The 24,598-nt window shown below is 38.3% G+C and overlaps 1 protein-coding gene across 3 annotated transcripts in view; it reads right to left on the bottom strand.

The window, feature by feature from the left end:
• Positions 1-23,749, bottom strand: part of TPH1 (tryptophan hydroxylase 1) — a 29,900-nt gene extending 6,151 nt beyond the window's left edge. Inside the window, exons 1-10 of one of the 3 annotated variants that reach the window (XM_043901738.1) lie at positions 23,731-23,745; positions 23,129-23,296; positions 16,116-16,252; positions 12,799-12,982; positions 10,520-10,620; positions 7,747-7,814; positions 7,411-7,607; positions 2,298-2,433; positions 1,451-1,577; positions 375-470 (exon numbers count right to left, since the gene is read on the bottom strand). In XM_043901738.1, coding sequence (XP_043757673.1) covers positions 375-470; positions 1,451-1,577; positions 2,298-2,433; positions 7,411-7,607; positions 7,747-7,814; positions 10,520-10,620; positions 12,799-12,982; positions 16,116-16,232 — 1,026 coding nt within the window. In that variant the 5' untranslated portion in view covers positions 16,233-16,252; positions 23,129-23,296; positions 23,731-23,745. Of the gene's footprint in view, positions 1-374; positions 471-1,450; positions 1,578-2,297; positions 2,434-7,410; positions 7,608-7,746; positions 7,815-10,519; positions 10,621-12,798; positions 12,983-16,115; positions 16,253-22,455; positions 22,477-23,128; positions 23,297-23,730 lie in introns of those variants that run through there. The other 2 variants (XM_043901734.1, XM_043901726.1) reach the window with 2 other exon arrangements.
• Between the last annotated feature and the right edge of the window lie 849 nt (positions 23,750-24,598).

The raw sequence follows: 24,598 nt of genomic DNA, 5'->3' as shown, positions 1-24,598 counted from the left end.
TGTACCTTGGACATACACACTCACCACCTAACAAACAGAGGTTCATTCTTTTATTGGATACATAATAAATCTCATTGAAGAATTCCCTAAAAAGTACTGAAGTTATTGTTAGCACACCAAAAACAGAGAGGAAACAGCAAGAACTTTGTTAAGCAAAAGCTTTAAAATACTTTTTTATTTAGAAGATATATCTAATTCTGAATAGGCATCTATATTCAGAAAACTTAGGAAAGAGAAAAATACCTCTTAGGTAATGCTTACTGCCACCCCAAGCATTTTCCACAGTAAGCTCTTGTTCAAATCCAGAAACTATTTCAGGTGGTATCAATTACATTAAGTGAACATGGTCACATGCAAATATTTACAACTCTTACTTTGAGTTCACTGATGGAAGAAAGTAAGCCGGCACCAAAGACTCTTAGCTGCCCCTCTTGTTTGCACAGACCAAACTCCACAGTGAAGAAGTAGCACTGCAAAAGGACATCAGTGTTACTTTCACATCGTGAATGGCTCAATTTAAAACAAATTACGACTCTTAGTCACTGACCTAAGTTACCCTGGAATAAAATCCAAGACCCTCAGACTAGCTCACAAGTATTTCTACAGTCTGGCCTTGACCAAGTCAGACTTCTCAAACTTTTGTTCCTGGAATTCTTAAATACTTTAAAAAAATAACTGAGGACCCTAAGGACCATCTGTTTATGTGGGATATAGCTAGCTATATTTACCATATTCAAATATAAACTGAGACAAAATTTAAATATTGACTAATTAATTTTAAAATACAATAAACCATTTTATGGGCTTCCCAGGTGGCTCTGCAGTAAGGAATCTGCCAGCAATGCAGGAGACCCAGGTTCAATCCCTGGGTCAGGAAGATCCCCTGGAGAAGGGAATGGCTACCCACTCCAGTATTCTTGCCTGGAGAATTTCATGGACAGAGGAGCCTAGCAGGCTACAGTTCAAGAGGTGACAAAGAGTAGGACATGACTGAGTGACTAACACATTAAGTTCCTTGAAGGTGGGAATTAGACTTTACTCATCTTTCTATTTCCAGCATGATGTCTTATAAAGTGCTAAAAAATATTTTTAGCATCATTTTAGAGAACCTATCATTTTTACTGAAAAAAAAGATATATAAACTATTAATGTTGTTGTATTCTAGTGTTCTTTGTTTCTCTGCCCTTTTCTTTTAAGCTCATGTCTTCTTTGAAGTGAAGTCGCTCAGTCATGTCCGACTCTTTGCGACCCCATGGACTGTAGCCTACCACATCTTCTTTGGATAAACCTTAAATGTCTTCCTTTAATGTTATTTAAATTAATTAAATTAAGTATGAGCAGAGACAAACTTTCTAATGCTCATCTGCAATATGTACTTTTAAACTACACAAATACCCACATCCCACCCCAGTTAAGAATTAATGATCTTAATTGATTTCCAGATTTATACCGTTGCCAGTTTTTGAACAGCCTCTTCTGAAGCTCCGAGAGAAGCCAGGCCAATTTCTTGGGAGAATTGAGCAAAACTAGGTTCAGCCAAAAGGGGGACATGACCTAAGAGTTCATGGCAGGTATCTCTGAAAAAGAGGTACAAGTTGTCACACTATGATGTTTAACATAAATGCATGATCAACCATTCAATCAAATAAAAACCTGATCTTACTTTTATTCAAACTGATCATGTGGTATTACTTTGGAAATGGACCACAAAGGACATTATTATAGTAAAGAAATTATTTTGGTTCAAAACCTTGGGCATTCACAAACACATATACACAAATTCACGCAAATACCCAGAGACATCCACATGTCGCCCCACCTCCACCCCCAAGTCAGGTCTCTGTTCAAATGTCACCTTCTCAGAGAGTCCTTCTCTGATCACCCTTTTCAAAATAGAAACACACACCACACACACACACCCGTCTGTCCCTTTTCCCTGCTTTATTTTCCTCCATAGAACTTATAACCTCCTGATACTCTATTTTATTCATATTTACTTGTTTGTTTATTGTCTGTATCTCCCATTGGAATATACGCCCTATGAAGGCATGAAACTTTGAATTTTTTTCAGTCTTACATCCCCTATGCTTAGAACAGTACTTGGTACCTAACAGGTTGTCAGTTACTACTGGTAATAATAATGGCTAACAGGTATAGTGCATAGAACATGTATTACAGGCCAGGCATCATTCAAAATGCTTTACATGTGCTAATTCACTTGATCTTCATGAAAAAAAAAAAAAACTCATGAGGTAAGTACCATATTGATGGAAGGATGCTGCAATAGGAGTACTTACGGTTCTGGAGTGTAGAGAGGATCTGAACTGTGTCTCACATACTGTGTGCAGTGAAAAACGCGAAAGGCTAAACCTGATAAGAAATCCCTTGGTGATAAGTAGCCAGCCACAGGACGGATGGAAAAACCTGTGCGTTCTGCAAAGCAAAGGAGAAAAATGTTCACCAGAATAGACTAGTCACTGCAACATTTTAATTCTGCCAGTGGCACCAAGTTGACACTTTGAGGGAGAACATGAAATTAAAACGTGTCATACAAGTCATAATTATTAAGCACTTACGGTGGCCAGACAATGAGTTACGAATTTTTACACATGACATCTCCTTTCATGTTTATGAGTTAAAGTTCAGTCTCTTCATTGTGCCAACTATAAAACTATGGCTCAAAGACTCAATAATGTGCCCAAGGCCACACAGTAGATGATGAACGTAGGATGAACCCAGGCCCTACACTACAACTTGCTATCTCTATGAAGAGCTTAAACTAACCCTTAGACAATCTTTCTTAAAAAAAAAAAAAAAAACTTTAAAAATCTATTAATTTAGATAAGAACCGTTTTTTGAAACTATGACATTTTTAGCCACTTTTAGCCATTACTCCCTCTTGTAGTTTCTTTATCTGAACTGACTGGTGCTCTTTCATTCCCCAACATTTGAGACTGCATGCCCACTGTAAAAGTCACTTGCTGCCACTGTAAGCTTTAATCCTCTATAAGCTTTAATCCTGTCCCTTATTTCAAAATCTCAGTTCAGTTCAGTTCAGTTGCTCAGTCGTGTCTGACTATTTGCGACCCCATGGACTGCAGCACACCAGGCTTCCCTGTCCATCACCAACTCCCGGAGTTTGCTCAAACTCATGTCCAACAAGTCAGTGATACCATCCAACCATCTCATCCTTTGTCATCCCCTTCTCCTCCTGCCTTCAATCTTTCGCAGCATCAGGGTCTTTTCCAGTGAGTCAGTTCTTCTCATCAGGTGACCAAAGGATTGGAGTTTCAGCTTCAGCATCAGTCCTTCCAGTGAATATTCAGGACTAATTTCCTATAGGATGGACTGGTTGGATCTCCTTGCAGTCCAAGGGACTCTCAAGAGTCTTCTCCAACACCACAGTTCAAAAGCATCAATTCTTCAGTGCTCAGCTTTCTTTATGGTCCAACTCTCACATACATACATGACCACTGGAAAAACCATAGCTTTGAATAGATGGACCCTTTTGTTGGCAAAGTAACGTATCTGTTTTTAAATATGCTGTCTAGATTGGTCATAGCTTTTCTTCCAAGGAGCAAGCACCTTTTAATTTCATGGCTGCAGTTACCATCTGCAGTGATTTTGGAACCCAAGAAAATAAAGCCTCTGTTTCCATGTTTCCCTTTCTATTTGCCATGAAGTGATGGGACCAGATGCCATGATTTTAGTTTTCTGAATATTGAGTTTTAAGCCAGCTTTTTCACTCCCCTCTTTCACTTTCATCAAGAGGCTCTTTAGTTCTTCGATTTCTGCCATAAGGGTGGTATCACTGCATATCTGAGGTTATTGATATTTCTCCCAGCAATCTTGATTCCAGCTTGTGCCTCATCCAGCCCAGCATTTCTCATGATGTACTCTGCATATAAGTTAAATAAGCAGGATGACAGTATACAGCCTTCACGTACTCCTTTCCCGATTTGGAACCAGTCTGTTGTTCCATGTCCAGTTCTAACTGTTGCTTCTTGACTTGCATGCAGATTTCTCAGGAGGCAGGTCAGGTGGTCTGGTATTCCCATCTCTTGAAGAATTTTCCACAGTTTGTTGTGATCCACACAGTCAAAGGCTTTGGCGTAGTCAATAAAGCAGAAATAGATGTTTTTCTGAAACTCTCTTGCTTTTTCTATGATCCAACAGATGTTGGCAATTTGACCTCAGGTTCCTCTGCCTTTCCTAAATCCAGTTTGACCATCTGGTAATTCTCAGTTCACATACTGTTGAAGCCTGGCTTGGAGAATTTTGAGCATTACTTTGCTACCGTGTGAGATGAGTACAATTGTGCAGTAGCTTGAACATTCTTTGGCATTGCCTTCCTTTGAGATTGGAATGAAAACTGACCTTTTCCATTCCTGTGGCCACTGCTGAGTTTTCCAGATTTGCTGGCATATTGAGTGCAGCACTTTAACAGCATCATTTTTTAGGATTTGAAACAGCTCAACTGGTATTCCATCACCTCCACTAGCTTTGTTCATAGTGATGCTTCCTAAGGCCCACTTGACTTTGCATTCCAGGCTGTCTGGCTCTAGGTGAGTGATCACACCATCGTGGTTATCTGGATCCTGAAGATCTTTTTTGCATAGTTCTTCTGTGTATTCTTAACACCTCTTCTTAATGTCTTCTGCTTCTATTAGGTCCATACCATATCTGTCCTTTATTGTGCCCATCTTTGCATGAAATGTTCCCTTGGTATCTCTAATTTTCCTGAAGAGATCGCTAGGCTTTCCCATTCTATTGTTTTCCTCTATTTCTTTGCATGGATCACTGAGGAAGGCTTTCTTATCTCTCTTTGCTATTCTTTGGAACTCTGCATTCAGATGGGTATAGCTTTCCTTTTCTCCTTTGCCTTTAGCTTCTCTTCTTTTCTCAGATATTTGCAAGACAATCTCAGACAACCATTTTGCCTTTTTGCATTTCTTTTTCTTGGAGATGGTCTTGATCACTGCCTCCTGTACAATGTCACAAAATGCCGTCCATAGTTCTTCAGGCACTCTGTCTATCAGATCTATTCCCTTAAATCTATTTGTCACTTCCACTGTATAGTCATAAGGGATTTGATGTAGGTTATACTTGAATGGTCTAGTGGTTTTCCCTACTTTCTTCTATTTAAGTCTGAATTTTGCAATAAGGAGTTCATGATCTGAGCCACAGTCAGCTCCTGGTCTTGTTTTTGCTAACTGTATAGAGCTTCTCCATCTTTGGCTGCAAAGAATATAATCAATCTGATTTCGGTATTGACCATCTAGTGACGTCCACGTGTAGAGTTGTCTCTTGTTTTGTCGAAAGAGGGTGCTTGCTACAACCAGTGCATTCTCTTGGCAAAACTCTGTTAGCCTTTGCCCTGCCTCCTTTTGTACTTCAAGGCCAAACTTGCCTGTTACTCCAGGTATCTCTTGACTTCCTACTTTTGCATTCCAGTCTCCTCTGATGAAAAGGACATCTTGTTTTAATGTTAGTTCTAGCAAGTCTTGTGGGTCATCCTAGGACCTTTCAACTTCAGTTCTCACATTCTGGTAATTCCAGTTCCACCCCATTCCTTTGTACTTGGATTCTCCCACTCTGATGGACAAAAGAATTTTCCAAAAAGATGGAGATGTTCATTATGTGGACTACCCAATAGGGTATCCACTAGCCATGTGTGGCTACTGAGCACTGAAATGTGGCTAATGTGGTTGGGGAACTAACATCTTGATTTACATTTATTTCAATTACTTAAACAACCACAGTTGCCTAGTGGCCACCATATTTTCCAGGGAAGGTTGCCCTTTCCAACTCACATTTTGTTGGAACTGACTTTTAGTTTTGGTTTCTGTCTTTGACACTTTCCCTTGAAACATCTTTAGCTATAAGCTCTGCAGCCTGCTCAAGCTCCAGACCCCAAGTGATCAGCTTTCAGTTTCATATCCATAACAAAATATTTCCTCTAAATCTCATGTAAATGTGATTTGATAATAACTTCCGTAGCATATGTTAGTCTATCTTTGTTAAGCCCCACAAGTTCATGTGCTTTGGTTCTCTGCCATTCTTAATCACTACTATTTTTAAACCTAGTTTTCATAGGAAATACTACCAGCAGTTCTTCCCTTGTAAAAACTATATTGCCATCTTCTGTTTAGTTCTTAGTTTTGTATATAGTGACTGAGGAATGAGAATTATGGAGTTGAAAACATATGTAGATGTTTATAACAGTCTATGTAATAAATTCTATTATGATTGGAAAATACTATTAGATATCATTCAACTCGATAAGATAAACTCCCTTTGGGGCTTTCCTGATAGCTCAGTTGGTAAAGAATCTGCCTGCAATGCAGGAGACCCCGGTTTGATTCCTGGGTTGGGAAGATCTGCTGGAGAAGGGATAAGCTACCCACTCTTGGGCTTCCCTTGTGGCTCAGCTGGTAAAGAATCCAGCTGGGTTCAATCCCTGGGCTGAGAAGATCCCCTGGAGAAGGGAAAGGCTACCCACTTCAGTATTCTGGCCTGGAGGATTCCATGGACTGTATAATCCTTGGGGTCGCAAAGAGTTGGACACGACTGATCAACTTTCACTTTCACTAAACTCCCTTTGAGTCAAAAACATAACTTCTATTTTTTTCTCCTAAGGTTCTAATCTGCTGAGATCAAAGGGGATATTTATTTCTCTTACATACTGTAGACTCTGGAGATCATTGATCATTCATTTTATTTCTTATTTTTGCTAGGAAAAAATAAGGAAACCTGGCCCAAGTAAGCATGATGGACTAAAAGGAGGAAAGTTGTCCTTACTCTTCATTTATGCTTCCCCTAAAACATCTTCTTTCTTGGGAAAACAATAGAATCTTAGGGTAGAAAGGGGCTTCAGAGATCATTTACTCCAACCTGTCTGAAGGTGCCTGAGTCTTCTCTATCACATCCCTCAGTGGGTATGGAACTTTTGCATGAACATTTCCATGGATGTAGAACTAATTATCTCATTAGCCTGCTGCATTTCAAATGGCTATTTTAGCAAGATCTCCATTTCGAACTAAAAGTTTGCTCTTTCTATCCAACTGTCCTTTACTTTAGAGCTGTATAATAATCCCTCTAATACATAAGATGACCTTCAAATATTTAAATAAAGCTATGAACTCCCCTAAATTCCCAGGTTCCTTAAGGATCCTTCAAATTTTACTTATCTGATACATTTTCCTATCCCCTTACAATTCTGCTCACTTTCCTCCACATTTGCTCCAGGTTATGAACATCCCGCTTCAAATGTGGTGCCCAATTCTCCAGGACAGAATACAGAAAAATTCTTACTTCCCATATAACTAGACGTTAGTCCCCTATTAAAAATTCTGTTGTGATTGAAAAAGAGTTCAGTACTCCCCTTATAAAAATTAATTAGCTCATTACCTTTTAAAAAGTTTGAGACATCTTCCAATTGTGGAATATTATCCTCCCGGTATCCACAGTATTTAGAAAGCAAAGGTAAGTTTTTGAGATACTCTCTGCAGGCGTGGGTTGGGTAAAGTTTGTTGAGTTCTCGGAACACGGTTCCCCAGGTCTTAATCTCTTCTTCAGTGAATTCAACCCTAGGAATGGGGTCTCCACTAATGAGATAAAGAAAAGAAGTCATTTTGAATTAGCATCCAATAAACAGTAGCACATATTTTGTTTTCTATTTACTATATGAGCATAATTTATTTCATTATTTCAAAGTTGATTAAGTTATTTTTATAGTACACTTACTGTTTATAGTTCATAGCCAAATCTGCAAAATACTTTCGTCTTTTACGGTAGACGTTGTCTTTGAAGCCCTAATAATTAGAGAAAAGTTTTTAAATATCCATACTAAAATATACTTGACAAATGATTTAGAAAACATTTCATTATTATGTGAATGACTATAAAGAAGGGCTGTATAACTTATTTTGAGCAAGCACTGTTTAGAAGTTTATGATCATTTTAAAGTCATTGTTATATGACAGCTTTATATGACAGTGACTACAAAGATAAAATATATTATGGATATAAAAATACTACAGTAGCTACAAAAATAAAATAGTTTGAGGAAAAAGAAAAGTACCACCCTCATTAAAGTACATGGCTCTTTTGCAAAGGTGAGTTTTTTTTCTTAATTGTTTGACTACATCTTCAGTTATATTTTCCTGTAATTAATAACAAAGTAGTAATTACTAATACTTGATATTATGGAAGCTGAATCTAGCCTCAGAGTTTATTGCAAAATGCTGACATATTAATCATTTGCAGAAGCAAATAATGATAATAAAAATAGACAAAATAGTAACATTAGAATTTACACCTATTAAGAAAAATAGGCAAAATAAGGCATCAAAAAGCAAATCTCAGGAGAAAATAATCAAAACTAAAATAATCAAAACTAAATAGGGAAGAAGGGGAGGACAACTGAAAGAATGAGACTTGTATGTTTAACATAGATTTAGAAGTCCCTACTATGCACCTGGCCTTGTGCTAAAATTCAGAAAAGCACAGTACAATCTGGGTCTTCAAGGAGTTTATTTTAACCAATGATTTTGAAGTAATATGATAAATGGCTTGTTAAAGACAGGCACAAAATGCCACTTGAACTCACAAGAGAAACTCATAATCCAGAGTACGTGAAGAGGACAGGTGGGTGAGGAAAGGGTCCCCGGTGATGACTCCTAAGCTAAGTCTCAGAAGAGGAGTTGAGAGGGCTAGGTGTGGGACAGGAAGCACAGCACCAAGGATAGCGCAGAAATGAAAACTAGCGTGTTGTGCCTAGGAAAACATACCCAACCCAACACTGCTGGAGTCTGGAGAGTGAGGTGGAGCACCGTGAAGACTAGTTACAGGCCTGCTAATAAAGGTCTGTTTCAGAGCCTAGATTTTACTCTTGGGGTAACTGGAAGTCATTGGGATTTTTTTTTAAATAACAACTAGCAAGATGTAAAATCACATACCTTAAAACTTACATTTTAAAGTGTACAATTTAGTGGGGTTTAGGATATTGTACAACCACCTCCACCATAATTCCAGAACACTTTATCACCCTAAAAAGAAACATCCTACTCATTTGCAGTCTATTCCCATTTTCTCTCACCCCCAGGCCTGAAAGTCACTAATCTACTTCCTATTGCTAGGAATGTGCCTGTTCTGGACATTGTGTATAAAAGAAATCACACAATATATGGCCTTTTGTGAATGGCTTTTCTTTCACTATGACAGTGCTTTCAAGGTTCTTCACCCATGCTGTAACATGTTGAGTATTTCACGCTTTTTTTATGGCCATTAGTATTTCATTTGGGGGACATACCATGCTTAACTTATCCATTTATCATGGATGGATATTTGGGTTGTTTCTACCTTTTTGCTACTATGAATAATGCTTTCATGAACATCCCTGTTCAAGTTTTCTCATGGACTTATGTTTTCAATTTTCTTAGATCTATACTTATGCACACGAGGGGTAATGGTGACACTCAGGCTTTAGATCATTCTTGTGACTATGAGGAGGAGAGGATGGAGGTGGCAAGGCTGAAGGCAGGGAAACCAGTTAAGGGATATGGTAATAAGAATAAACAAGGAACAAATTTAAGAAATATTTAGGAGGTGAAAATAAGCAGGCCTTGGTAGTAGGTCAGTAAAACTGATTTACACCCCTTTCCCCTTTCCGTAAACATGTCCCAGATTTTTTTACCTTTGAATCTTTGCTCATTTTGCAATGAATTGTCCTTTCTCCCCATCTCTTTCCTGCCAAAATTCTCTAAGACCAAGTTAACAGGTTACCTTTCTCTGATCTCTTCAGCTAGAAGTGTTTCCTCCCTTGTGTATATCTCAAAACAGCCTTTGCAAGCCACTTAGCACACTTTTCATATTTAAATCTTGTATGTGTATTTATATATACACAACTTACTTTTGCAGCTAGACTGTAAACTCCCCAAGGGCAGTTACAGGAATTTATTAATTCCAATACTTACTTAATAAGATATTATTATAAATTCACTGATCAGCTGGGGGCTGTTTAAAGCAGTACACGGTCACATTTACACAGCTAATGAGTGATAGAAGCTAGATTAAACCCCTGGCCTGAACAACTCTAATGCGGACTCGCTCCTCTCCTCCCCTCCTAGGATCCTAGACATCCATAAGAAGTACTAATGCTCCAGACTTAGTAATGCTCCAACTCACGCCTATACTGTATCACATTTTAATAGAAACTGCAGACATGGTCTTAACTGTAGTATAATTCTTGGAAGAGCTCTCAATTTTAAGAACCCCAGACATGGGACAGATGTTGTAGAGTCAATGAAATTGGATGCTCTTCAGTCACTTGGTATCAAGTCCACCAACATGAAGGTCTAATAACACTTCCTGAAACTCAGATTAATCAAGATCCTTATTTAGTCTAGAATAAGCACTTTCTCTAAAAAAGAAAAATAATACCCTTAAGTTTTTAGTTTGTTTTAAATTATTTTCATGAAAATTTTATATTTTTATATTTTATATTTAAAATATTTACAGGATGGTCAGCATCCAGTTCAGATCCATACATCAGAACTCTGTTGGCACAATGGTCCAGATCAGAAATCTTCTTTGGAAACCAAGGAACAGTTTCCATACCTGCAAAATACAAAAACCACTAACAGTTGAAGAGATCCTCTTAAATTAGGCAATAAGAAAGAAGAAATTAAGGAAGTCACAAATGCATTTGGATGAGATTTTTTATTTTAGCTTGTACTTTGGGGCAAAATGTAAACAAGTAAGTTGCTCTAGTTCTAAGTACATCTTATTCAAAATGTTGAATTTAAAAATGTTTCGAGCCTTAACTTCCTAAGTCTTGGAGAAATGATGTTTTTTAGTCACAGACCGAAAGTTCAAAACAGTTTAAGCTACATCTTTAGCTATCCTTAAAAAGTAGATAAGGATGAACTTTACAGATCAAGGTGCAAATTTATCAAAAACTCTGAACATTTTTAAATTTAAATGTTTAAAACTCTGAATGTCTTTAAATTTAAATGTTTTTAAATTATTAAAAAACTCTGAATGTTATTAAAAACTCTGAATGTGTAGCTCAGCTGGTAAAGAATCTGCCTGCAATGTGGGAGACCTGGGTTCAATCCCTGGGTTGGGAAGATCCCCTGGAGAAGGGAAAGGCTACCTACTCCAGTATTCTGGCCTAGAGAATTCCATGGACTGTATAGTCCATGGGGTGGCAAAGAGTCGGACATGACTGAGCAACTTTCACTTTCACTGACTGTTTATTTTTGTTGATTAAAAGTATCCTAGAGATCATGTATGTCTTTGCCACTTTGATCTTGCCATCCCTCACACACACAAGCCTTCCTAAAGCTCTTCTCCCTGGAATACCTATTCCACTCCCAGTCCTGCTCCATCCAACTCATCTTTCAATTTTCCTGAGAATATCCTTCTCCTTCAAGACCCAAATCAAATGAGCCTTCCCTAACCCTGTAGGCGGAGCTAATTCTCTATCTTCTGGGTTCCCGAGACTATGATTCTAATTCTCCAAAAGATTTTACTATGTTTTACTGCAATGAATCCGTATATGGCTGTCTTACAGAAAAGAATTGGAATGACTCTAGGGTAAGATTTTTTTTTTTATATATCCCCATTTCTTAGTAGAAATATCTGACACAAGCTGCTGTTCCCTAAATATCAACTGAACAGTTTAGCCTCTATAAAACTCATCATTTTATAGATGAGGTAACCAAAGTCCAGGGCTTCCCAAGTAAAGAATCTGCCTGCCAATGCAGGGGACACGGGTTCGATCCCTGGGTCAGGAAGATCCGCTGGAGAAGAGAATGGCAACCCACTCCAGTATTCTTGCCTGGAGAATCCCATGAACAGAGGAGCCTGGAGGGCTACAGTCTGTGGGATCACAAATAGTTGGACACAACTGAAGCAACTTAGCACACATAGCCATACAAATACATAACAGATGCATATCAGCACTCATTACACCCCCAATCTTGTTACATAATCTGAAGGGATTATTTAAAGTTGAATACCATATACAAAATGTAACTGATTTATTTGCTTGTCTTTTGCCCTAAGTAAACTACAAGGATATTTTCACAATAGAGATTTTAGGCTATATCCTTGCTATCTGAGCATCTAAAAACTTAGAGGGCTTTACTGCTTTTCCATTGGTTTTGGTGGAAGTGAGGGCAAGGAAGAACACTGTATTTCACATATAAAGTATTTCATATCATGCTGCTGCTGCTGCTGCTGCTGCTAAGTCACTTCAGTCGTGTCTGACTCTGTGCAACCCCATAGATGGCAGCCCACCAGGCTCCTCTGTCCCTGGGATTCTCCAGGCAAGAATACTGGAATGGGTTGCCATTTCCTTCTCCGATGCATGCATAGTCATCAGTAATTGTTAACATTTTCAGCAAATTCAAATATCCATTTAATATCTGCTAAGAGTCTGCCCTGTAAGAGTTATTAAGTGCTCAGAGATTGTAAATTGAGATTTGTCAAACCAAGAAATGCCTGACAATTTAAAAATTGAGATAACAAAATGGATTTCTAACTATTCTGAATTCTTTATTATACTCAAGGTTTCCTCTTCACTTCTCTCGCCTTTGATAAAGTGTTGCTTTATAATTTTTCTTCAGCATCTTGAGCAGTTACATTTTGTATCTTCTTTATTATCAGATTGTAAGCAATTTGAAGAGACAGTGTTTGATTTTTACTTTTATGCCTTTAAGATAAACATAAGATCAGACACATATATTATGCACTTAATCATCTGAGTAGCATTTTCACCTTTCAACTTACCGTCTTCCTTCGCAGTAAAATTATCTGGTAGATTCACAGAGAGAATATTAGAATGAGACTTCAACAGATGAAAAATATCATTCAGTTGTTCTCTACTGATATCACAGTCAACAAAAATCTCAAATTCTGAGCTTCTTCTCTTTGATTTTCGGGACTCGATATGTAACAGGTTCACATGCTTCTCCTGTGGAAAGAAGATGAAGAGTATCCTCAAATGATTATAGTCTCTGAGCAAATTACTTTCATTACCACTAAAAATCAATCTCATCGTTTGTCATAGTAGCCAATGGGGGAAAAGTCCATTTTTAGTGCTGCCAACAGCAAAACAATTCCTCCTAAATATTAGGTACTTTTTTTTTAAGTTTGAAAAATTCACCACACCCTCCAAAAGCTAATAAATGAAATGAACACCCACTAGGGAGTCCCCCAGATTTCCACAACTGATTGGCATTCAAATCAAAAGACCTAGTCTTCTAGATGAAAAGAACTCTTTGAAAATCCTCACAAATAAAAGCTAGTTTTTTTTTTTTTTAAGTTTTCTTAGTGTTTGGTCCTTCAGAAAGAAAAGTTTCCTTTGAAAAAATCCATTTACTAAAACTAGATGAACAGCTTGAACACAAAATTTTTAATACCTCCTATCTCCTAGGCTACAAACTCAAGTAACCAGCTGAACCAGATTGCTTCTTCTGATGTCTTCCCAGGGCAGCCTGAGCTGTGGGTGCCATATGTGTAAACCTGCTAGGGAAGGGTATCTTCTGTTACCAATCTGGGTGCTGAGGGAAAACCCTGCTGACATAATCATGAAACATAAGAACCAATCACCCAACATCTAAAAAATGAGAAAGACTAGATGCTCTCCAATGCTAGCATGTCGAATCTAAATTAACTTCATGAACACCTGTGTAGCCAGGTAAGGGCAGTGAAGCATATGAAGAAAGGCAAGACATACAAGAAGTTGACAATCTAGTTGGCTAACACATAAAAGACTAAGTGTGTGTGTGTGTGTGTGTGTGGGCACACTCAGTCATGTCGAATTTTTTGTGGCTCCGTGGACTGTAGCCCACCAGGATTCTCCTCTGTCTATGGAATTTTCCAGGCAAGAATACCAGAGTGGGTTGCCATTTCCTACTCCAGAGGGTCTTCCCGACCCAGGGATCAAACCTTCATTTCTGTGTCTCCTGCATTGGCAGGTGGATTCTTTACCACTAGCACCACCTAGGGAGCCTGAAAGACTAAGAAAATACAAATAATGTAAATGATAACATACAGGCTTAAGGTGCAGAAGACATTCAACAAATGGAAAAAGCATCATGAGCTAGAGAAAGTAGAAGTTTCTATGAAGTAAATAGGAACTGAGGCGAGTCTTAATAAACAGAAGGGGAGAAGGGGGATTCCAAACAAGAGGGACTTGTACGAGCAAAAGTAGGGATGAGATAATTATCAGGGAACATGAACTTGATAAATAACAATAGAGAGTGAGTGTCAGGGATGTTGGGAACTGGAGTAGGCAGGGTTCATCCTGGAATGTAGAATCTATCATGGAACCAATAGAAGAAAGTGAGCTACAAATACTGGAGCTGATCAGGAGCAAAGGAGAGTTTCACAGAATCTATTTCTTACGAATTTTATAACAAGAATGCATTCATAAATATTTTTTGAATGATGACTTGAACAAATGTAAAGCTATAAATTACGTTTTTGGAGGAAAAGACACAAAATGTCCATTCTTCCTAAATCAATCTAAAATTGAATGCTATTAAAATCAAAATCTTGATGGAATGGGGCAAGGAAATACAATCAAATAATTTAAAACTCCATCCAGGAGAAAAATTTAGTCAAGAAGATCCAAGAAAATTACATCAAAGTTAAAGCAATAAGTGAGACATTCCCTATCAGATATTTCAATTACAGAAACAGAGGCACAGAGAGGTTAAGCAGTTTGCCCAAAGGCACACAGTTAGTAAGTGTTCAAGCTGGAATTCAAAGTCAGGCTGTCCAAATCCATAGTCTATGCCCTTAAACACTATGTTGTAATCTTGTACTAAGTGCATAAAGATATAAAAAGTCAGAATAATGGATAATATGGCTTTTCTTTGAGCAAGATTTACATAATCTTAATAATAAAACACTAAAGACTGACATAGCCAAAAATTGGGGCATAACTACACTGGGAAGTTGGGGGAAAGGGAAGTTGAGCAGGCCTCTAGGAAGGGAGTTGTGCCAAGGAAGCCAAATGTTTACTTCCATTGGAGAAAACCAATAGGTGACATCTACAGATGGAAAAATCACGAAATAGCAGCAGAATACACATATTGTTTATAAATATAGAAGTTAATACTATGCAATATAGTTACAAGAGTTGAAAATGGTTGCCCCCTTTTGGTTGAAAAAGTGAAAAAAAGTGAAAGTCAAACCTGGGTCTCCTGCACTGCAGACAGATTCTTTACCATCTGAGCCACCAGAAGCTCAGTGGATAGGAATCCACCTGCTAATGCAGAGATCACGAATTCAATCCCTGGGTCTGTAAGATCCCCTGGAGAAGGGAAAGGCAACCCACTCCAGTATTCTTGCCTGGGAGAGGAGCCTGGCAGGCTCCACGGGGTCACAAAAGAGTCAAACACAACCTAGTGACTAAACAACAACAACAATCATTTATTTACTAAAAGTAATTGTTTAGTGTTTGTCTTCTCCACTGGATTGTACACACTCTGAGGACTGGCACGGTGTCTGCTTTGCCCCGGGCCACATCTTTATATCTAGCAGGGCACTGTGCACTTAGCACTCCGTAAATTTTCATGTTCCAACTGGCTGACCCAGTTTCCTTAAGATAGATTTATGAAAGTAAAATTACTGGGCCAAAATGTGTGAACACTTTAAGACTCACAATACATATTGCTGGATTGTTTCCCTACACATCACATCAATTTTCCTTCACACCAAAGGTGTAGTTAAGTGCCAAAGGCACTGAAGCTCTGATAGTAGGGAGCAATATAATTGTAGAAGCCTTGCTATTTTGCTGTATAAAATATAATTTAACATATTAATATCAATAATATCATTAAAATCTGAATATTTATTTAGCTAAAATTAAAATTTGATTCTTCAAAATCTATGACGTAAACCTTTCTTCCCCATTTATTAAATAATAAATTATTTCTATAAATTGTTTGTATCCCTTGCCAATTTGATAGAACTGAGCAATATTTTAGAAATTTAAGTACTTAAAACATTTCTGTAGTCCACCAATGATGAATTTACAAATAATCTTATAGACCCATTTCATAAAAATTTTATGCAAAAATATGGAGAGTATTTACCTGGAAGATTTTCAACGCTTTTATAAGTCCTCCAACTTCATTTTTTAAGGAAAAAATAAGGGTTGCTCTTCCCCTTTCAAAGGAATGGTCTTTGTTTTCCTTATTGTCTTCAATCATGATCAGTTTGGTGTACTTCTCTAAAAACAAAGTATGAAAACAGAAAGGTCTAAAAAAGAAAGTTGTGCGATGTAGGCGATATTTGATAGCACAGATATTTGAAACTCAGACAATATTTGATAACATTAACCAAGTTTTAGTTTCCTCATCTGTAAACCATGAATGTACAGATATACTTTGCAAGGCCATAATGAGACCAAAATAAGCTAAAAGACTGCCTAGCATAGTACTTGGAACATTATAGGCATACAATACATGTTAGTAGTTTCCTTTTTTTTTTTCCTAATCCAGTGCTTTCAGGGCATGACTCAAGCCCATGGGCTTCTTGCAGTCATCCTGACTATTGTGGTCTGAACTGAGCACTCTTCCTCTGTGAGAACCTACCTCCTCTTCCCCTACAATTTTAGCACTTTATTATACTGGATCTTTATCGTTTTTTTAGTTTCAGATGTACAACTTAGTGATTCAATGTTTTCATAGATTATATGTTATTTAAAGCTTATCCATTTAAAGTTATCATAAAATATTGACTATATTCTCTGTGCTATATAATATATATATCCTTGTAGCTTATTTATTTTATAGATCACTATTTTTACTCTTAATCTCCTATGCTATTTTGCCCCTTCCTCCTCTACTTTCCCCACTGGTAACCACCAGTTGTTCTCTATATCTGTAAGTCTGTTTCTGTTATTTTCATTTACTTGTTTCATATTTTAGATTCCACATGTAAATGATAACATACAGGATTTGTCTTTCTCTGACTTATTTCAGTAAGCATCATACCCTCGGGGTCCATCCATATTGCTGCAAATGACAGAATTTCATTCTTCTTATGGCTAATATTCCATTGCATGTATATACATATTTATATATTGCTGTTGTTTAGCCGCTAAATCATGTCCAACTCTCACAAGGCTCCTCTGTCCTTCACTATCTCCCGGAGTTTACTCAAATTCATGTCCATTGAATGGGTGATGCCATCCAACCGTCTCATCCTCTGCTACCCCCTTCTTTTGCCTTCAATCATATATATATATGCCTCTGTATCTTGGCTATTATAAATAATGCGACTGTGAATATTGGGGTGCATGTATCTTTTCAAAAGTAGTGTTTTCATTTCCTTTGAGTGTAAGCCCAAGAGGAATTTCTGGATCACATAGTAGTTCTATTTTTAGTTTTTTGAGGCACTTCCATACTGTTTTCCATAGTGGCTGCACCAATTTCCTTTCCCACCAATAGTGCAGAAGGGTTACCTTTTCTCCACATCTCACCATTTATTAATTGTAGTTAATACAGTTAGTGTAGTTAATACAGTTAATGTAGTTAATACAGTTAATACAATTAATAGTAATTGTATAATAATAATAGCAATTAATAATATACTGGGTCTTGAATGGCTTTCCTCAAATGTGTCACTCATACATGGCTTCTAAAAAGAGAGCAAACTCCTTCAGAACAGGGATAGGGCCTTTTATTTCTTTTGTAAATTCAAGAGCCTGGACAGCTCTGGACACAGGTGGATTAGATGGATAACTGCTAGCCCAGAGAATTCTGGTTCCAGGTAGCTATCCGCTTTCTCTCTGACTGTGGAATCCCCTACGCCATGAGCCCTGAAGCCATTTTAGTATTGGCCTACAAGTGTCATATGACTACAAATACAACTCTGTGTGTGTGTGTTGAGGAAGGTGAGAATAGTGTAGCAGATAGATGCAGGGTACAGTAACTTTGTACTGGTGACTCTCAAGTGAGAAATACACACTTGAGAAATAAGATTTAGATTAGTATATAGAAATAGCATATTGAAGATTTATGGTTATTAGTTTTCTTTGGGTTATTAATTCTTCCTAATTGCCCAGTTTCCTATCGTTGTTCTAGTGGAATTGATGTTTAACAACTTAAATTGACATAACCAATCTGACTGCCTTTTGCCACCTTGCATGCATTGGTCCAAGCCGGTGGAGCAGGTATCAAGATGGCGTGGGCTTGAAGCCAGAGAGACTGTGTCCCAGTCCCCCGCAGTTCAAACTTCACGTACTTGCAGAAGCCTTCCCTGACCTCCCCACGTCAACCCCTAGTGTTGATTCTCACTGCACCAGATACTTCCTATTCGTAACAACAGTCACAGGTGCAGCCACAGCTCACCTATGTATATGGTTGTTTCTGTCTTTACAACTAGCCTTTGAGTTCCATGGGGGACAGTGATCACATATGCTTTTATTCACCATTGTGAGTACCTGGCACAGTCTCTGCACATAACAGGGGCTGAATAGATGTCACAGAATGAATAAATGAATGAAAGACTGGTGACAGACATGGTCACTACCCTCAGGAAACTCTAAGAGTCTTATATAGAAGAACAATGTGAAGGATAAGCGCTGTAACAGGGAACACAAACGGTAGAGTGATGGCACTGGCTAGATTAATTATTCTGCGATGTATTTAGAGGTGCTTCACTGAAGATGTGTTTGAATTCCTCTCCTAAAGAAAAAAGAGAGGAAAGAGCCCATGAGGAGGTGAAAGACAACAGATGACAGGTAAAAGACAACAGGAGGTGACCAAGTATTACTGAGGGATCATGCAGGCACGGTAAGTGGGTCAGATCCTTCAAAAGGCTCTGTGCAGTTAATGCAAAGGAGTTTGGACTTGATCTTCTATGCCCATCCAGATACCCACCTCAGGTACCCATACAATGACCAGCCTGATGAAAGGCTAAATGAGAAAAGTTAGGACAAGGTAGTTTTCCATTAAGCTAAATTCTTGGCTTTGAAATGCTTTCTATAGGCTGATGCAAAATGAGGGGCTTCATGAATTTCTGTTTTTCTCGCCAGAGAACTTTGTGAGTTTTCTCTTTTGGCCATAATGCCCTTTTTAAAACCCATACTGTGTAACATTTGGGGGCACCTTATAAGAAGTAACCCTAAGAGCCCTATCTGGCTTGATAGAGGTTATAAAGTACCAAATAAAGCTCAGTAATTTCCAACTGTATGGTCATAAAAAATAGCCTGCTACTAAATTTGCCAATGGAGTACAATTTTCTGTTTCAGAATCCAGTCTTTCTGATACCTTTGAAATTTAGCTTTAAAAAATATTTATCAGGCAGATACTAAGTTGAAGGACTTCTACATATAAGTTCAGAGATAAAGAATTTCCCATGCCATGATGACAAGATTCCATCCATTCTTAACAACCCAAGAGGTGGGTAAGGGAACTGATACTTGTCAAATGCCTATATATATCATGCACTAATATTGTCCCATATAATTCTCATAAAAATCTTGGTGGAGAGAGAGAGGAATTATATTCATTTTATAAATGAGAAAACTGAAACTTAGAGAAACTAACTAACCTGTCCATGGTAACACAGCTAGAAATGTAAGAACACATATTGAAAACTGGTCTATGAAAATGTGAATGTTAACGTATGTATGTGCTTTCACAAGAATTACCCTAAAAATGTTCAAAAACACAAAAAGTAGAGCAAAATTCCTAGGATCTAGTTGAAAGTTGACATCTCAGATGAACTAGATATCTACCTTGGCATCTTCTCAACCACTATTTACACTGCAAAACAGTGTAAGGAAATATCTAATCACTGGTCTAACATTTGTCAGTGTATGACCTTGGGCACACTACCTAACTTTTCTAATACAGCAAAGTAACCAAACAGTTAATCAGAACTCACAGCATTCAAAACTCGTTTACACATTTTAAACACATAATGTGACTTGGCTTTCTGGTGTTTTCTCCAGAGAAAAAACTAAGCTACTTCAGGTACCCAAAAATATAAAATTCAAAATTTAACAAATACTTATCGAATCATTGAGATTAAAATCAAAACTGCCTAGATATTTCTAATTGTGTCAATTTATTCTCTGCAACTAAGACAATCTCTGTGTCAAATGCTTTAAAATCAAATGACCAGTTAAACTTAATGATAATGTGGATTTTTCTATGATTCAAATGATTACTAGAGGTAATACAAATAAAATTTCAACCCAAGCACATTTATATGAATGAATTACTATAGTCAGTGTTAGGGCAGTAAAAATGAAAAAGACAAAGAAGACTATTTGCCTCAAAGGAATTCACAGATTTAATATGAGGGGGAGGAGGAGAGACAGACTTTCCAGCAAGGACAAATAGGCAGAAGAGAACAGTATCCTGAGATCCCAGCTATGATATCTGAGGAGCACACCAAACCCCACCTACTTCCCAACCCTGTGGGAATCTCAATCCCATGAGATTCTGAAGATGTTGGAGATGGTCTGTGACCCATCCCTAAGTCTCTGAGCAGAAAAGATTTACGGATGGGAAGCAAGACCTCCGAAAAGGGATTTTCAGCTTCAAAGGAATTGACCATTTCTTAAGGTAAGCTTAATTATACACAGGAAATTCTGAATTGGTGGCTCTAGAGCTAAAAATTCAGGGATGGTCTCAGATTTGCATTCTTAGAAATGTGAAAACCTTTGGAAACAGTTCTGATGTGTCCAGATACCCACCTCAGGTACCATCACTCAAAGACCATGCACTTGTTTTTCTCACAGAGTATCGGTGACTTTGTCCTATAGTATACAGCTGCCAACAGTAAGAGAGATGTAAAATGATAAAGCAGATTTCTGTAATAAATCCAACTACAAATCCATGTAGACAAGTTATAATTTCTATGTGCATTAATTTCCTTATATGCAAAATTGGATGGAGGCCAATTAGCCCCAAGTTCGTGGCTATAAGGAGGAGCAGTATAATACATGAAACTCTTAGAACAGATGCTGGCCTACACTAAGTACTCAGTAAATATTAGCTCTAACAATGGGAAGTGCATCCCACATTTCTTTCAAAAAAAAAATTAAACGTAATAAAATTGATATTCTAAACTTCCCTGGCTAAAAACTTTTCTTTCCCTGGGAATTAAGCATTTCACAAGATAGTTATAAATCTACTTCTTATGGTAGAAAGCTCATGGAAAGATTGTGTTATGGCATAAAATTTAAGTATTCGTCTTAATGTGCTTTTCAGTTTTATTAGTTTATTTGCTATGAAACCCTGAAAGTGTATTAAGTTCCAAATCTCAAGTGAATAATTTAGCAATTCTTTTTTTTTAATTTAGCAATTCTTTTGCAAACAAACAGATGAAGACTCCAAAGTACAATTTACTGAGTCAGTCTATATTTACTGAGTCCCCATTTTCCCTCATATTACTACCATAACATACTAAAGTAAGAGCATTCTGAAAATATAAGTTATTTCCTGGTCTACCACTATTTTTGTAACATAAGCAAACTTTAACAACAAGCAAGGATCAAAAAACAGGAAAGGAAAATGATGTTTTTGCCAGTCAGTGGTAACACCAACAGAATTTCAGATCTCCTGATAGTTCATCTTTCAATGATCCCTCAGAGCTTAGAATGCAACTCTTCATATCAAACTGTATCAAGATTTTCTTTCACATTTCAAAACTGGCCCTTAACCTCCTGTGGCAGGAGCCACCGTAAGAAGGTACTAATGGTCATAGCTAATCCATCGTTTTGGGCTTCATAATTCTTCCTTTTCTCCCTGGTTCTGAAATGGATCTAGTGTTGCCTAATGCATGGGGGTAGAGGAAGGTGAAGTATACGTTAACTGAATATTTATGACAGATAAGGCATTTTGTATACTGAGGTTTGGAAATATTCCTATCCCTCTTCTTAAGTCAATATAAGAGTGAAGTTTCTCAAAAGGGACTTCTGCTAAGAAACTAGAAGAAAAGAGTTCTCCCCACTTCCCAACTCCCACCCCCAAATCAATTTAAGAGCATAGGGCTTTGACCTTTACTAAAATTTGGCCACAGCTTGGCCTGATAGAACTTATGAAGCATTTTTATTCTGTCTTTATTGTTACTCCCAAACCCCTTTCAGAACCTCAACATTTTCCCCTTGTCACTTTTTTTCTTTCCCCCTTCAGGCTACCTACCCCCTCTTACTCCTTCAGGGGCAAAGCCCACAGTACTAGCCTAGTAAGATAAAAGGTTATGAAGTGTCCAATGGGTCACACTTGTTTGGACATGTGTCTCATGAAGAAGTGTATATTTTACTTTGAAAGCAACACTTTAACAGGCCAGTGCCAGCTGGTACTTCCCCCTTTTCTGTAAGAGGCAGTGAGCCATTCTCCTATTACCTTTCCTGACCTGACTAAAGATACACTGGGATATAGGAACCTGCCATGTGAAACAATGAACACATACCAAGAAGGCGGTCAGAAGTCCAACATCCCCTTGGTATAGAAGAGGTCAAGGTGTTTACATTGACTGTTTTCTCCATTTAGTTTAATCAGTAATGGTGTAACTTAAATTTCTTTGATCTAGGAAGCACAGAGCACTATCAAATTAAAGTATTTTGAAAGCATCTATGCTATTTGAAGACAGAATTAAAAGTTTCTGGAAAGACTGGTGTGAAAGAAGAGAACACTCCAGAGAAACTTGATGGTCTTTTCTGAATGGAGGAAGGGAATGAGGATGAAAGTAAAGATGAAATATAAAATAAAATACAAAAATGTGAAAAACATTATTTCAGGAAATAAAGGCACCAGCAAACAAAATGGTAATAGAAGATGTATCCCTGCCTGAAGATAATCTGACAATAATACATCTACAAATGAACTCCAGTGAACTTCATAGGTCACAGATTATAGCTTTACAGAACCAGGTATAGTTACTTTAAGCTGTGCTCACTTCTACTTTTAAACCAAATAAGTGAATTCCATCCTTCTTTGAGAATTAATTGACAGGAAAAACTTTCACTGGGTTTGAAAGTTCAACTCTAGTCTTTTTGCCCTAATTCAATTCTAATTACAGCATCAGTGGGGAGTTAATTTTAAACCTCTTTAAACCAAATGGCCAGAGGCAAGATTAAGCTTACCTCGACTATTAACAGGATCTGAACTACTAGGTCCGATGCCTCTTTGTTAGTTGCAACCTTGTACTGGAGCTCTTAGTCCCGTGTTGGGGTGGAGGTGATAAGATGTGTTGCTGAGAGGCTTTGCATCAGAGACTCCCTTTTCTTTGGGAGTGTCTAAGGAAAGGTTCCCTTTGTAGGATTAGAAGGAAAAAAAAGAGATGTTGCCGTTTGATGTAGAAGAGAAGGAAGAGTGCATCTGTTTCTGCTAGCATAGAGGAATCATGCAGACTTGGGTTCAACTCAACTTCAGTTTCCTCATCTGTAAAATTCAAGACATATCTACTTCACAGGGTTTGTTGGGGAGGTGAAATCAGATGACATGTAAAGAGCCTGTTTCTGGCACTCAGGAGGTCCTCAAAAATAGTATCTTTTCGCCCCAAAGAGAGTAGGCGGAAGGGAGAAGAATGAGTGACCACAGGAGTACAACTTCGACTTCCCAGGCCCAGCTCCCCACAAGCATTTACCTCCAGGAGGATGCTCCTGCCTCTCCCCGAGACAGCCCAACGCCCCCACACCCTCAACGGTGGTCCCTGATCCCGACGGGGAGGCACCACTCCACTCACCTCGAGGTCTGCTTAGCTGTGAGCTAGGTCCGCGCGCAGCCTCGCGCTGCCCGCCTCTTATAGAGGCGGGCGTCAGAGCCGGCCAATGGGCGCCCGAGACGGATGTGCAATGACCAATGAGGAAAGGGTTCGCCTGCCGGGCGGGGGTTGGCGGGGCACCCAAGGAGCTGACCTCCTCTGGGTGCTGACTGTCCCTGCCAGCCTGCGCGGAGACTCGCACGCCTTAGCCTTTTAACTAAACTAATGTGAGGCCATCCTTAACTACAGAAGGCCGACCAATATTAAGCAATCGAGTTGGAAATTCCCTCCAAATCAAGATAACATCCGTTATTGACACATCGTAGGCTTGCGCTGCTTTTCCAGCTTGGAGACTGAAGCAGAAATCCGCCGCCCCACCCCCACCCCACCTCCCAGAATATGTGCTCCTAGGTTGATAGTCCAGCTCAGCCTCATCGTTCTCTTGGTGACTTCCCTTGTTCCTTAAGACAAGGTAATTGAACTTTTAAGAAGTGCTCAGTACCTTTCCAATTTAAAAAACTTTAAAGCTGCAAACAGATGAGCATGCTGTAGTAGCAGAAAATCGTACGTGAACAACGTGGCACTAAGGTAAAAAATTTGGACTAAAGTACTTGTTGACTGAGCACTCAGTCCATAAGATCCTGTCCCAAAAGGCTATATATGTGCTTCAATTTTTTGAAAGTCAAGTTTGTTGGTGTACAATTTACTCACAGTAAAATTCACCCTTTTGAGATGTACATTTCTGAGTTCTGACAGATACAGTTGTGTAACCACCAAACGGACAGAATACAGAACGTTTATCTCATCTCAAAAAAGCTCCCGTTTCAATTCTCTCCCCCTACGTCCAACC

This window comes from Cervus elaphus, chromosome 1 (genome assembly GCF_910594005.1).
Source record: "Cervus elaphus chromosome 1, mCerEla1.1, whole genome shotgun sequence".
In the NCBI taxonomy this organism is placed as follows: domain Eukaryota; kingdom Metazoa; phylum Chordata; class Mammalia; order Artiodactyla; family Cervidae; genus Cervus; species Cervus elaphus.
This window is presented reverse-complemented; position numbering and strand designations above follow the sequence as displayed.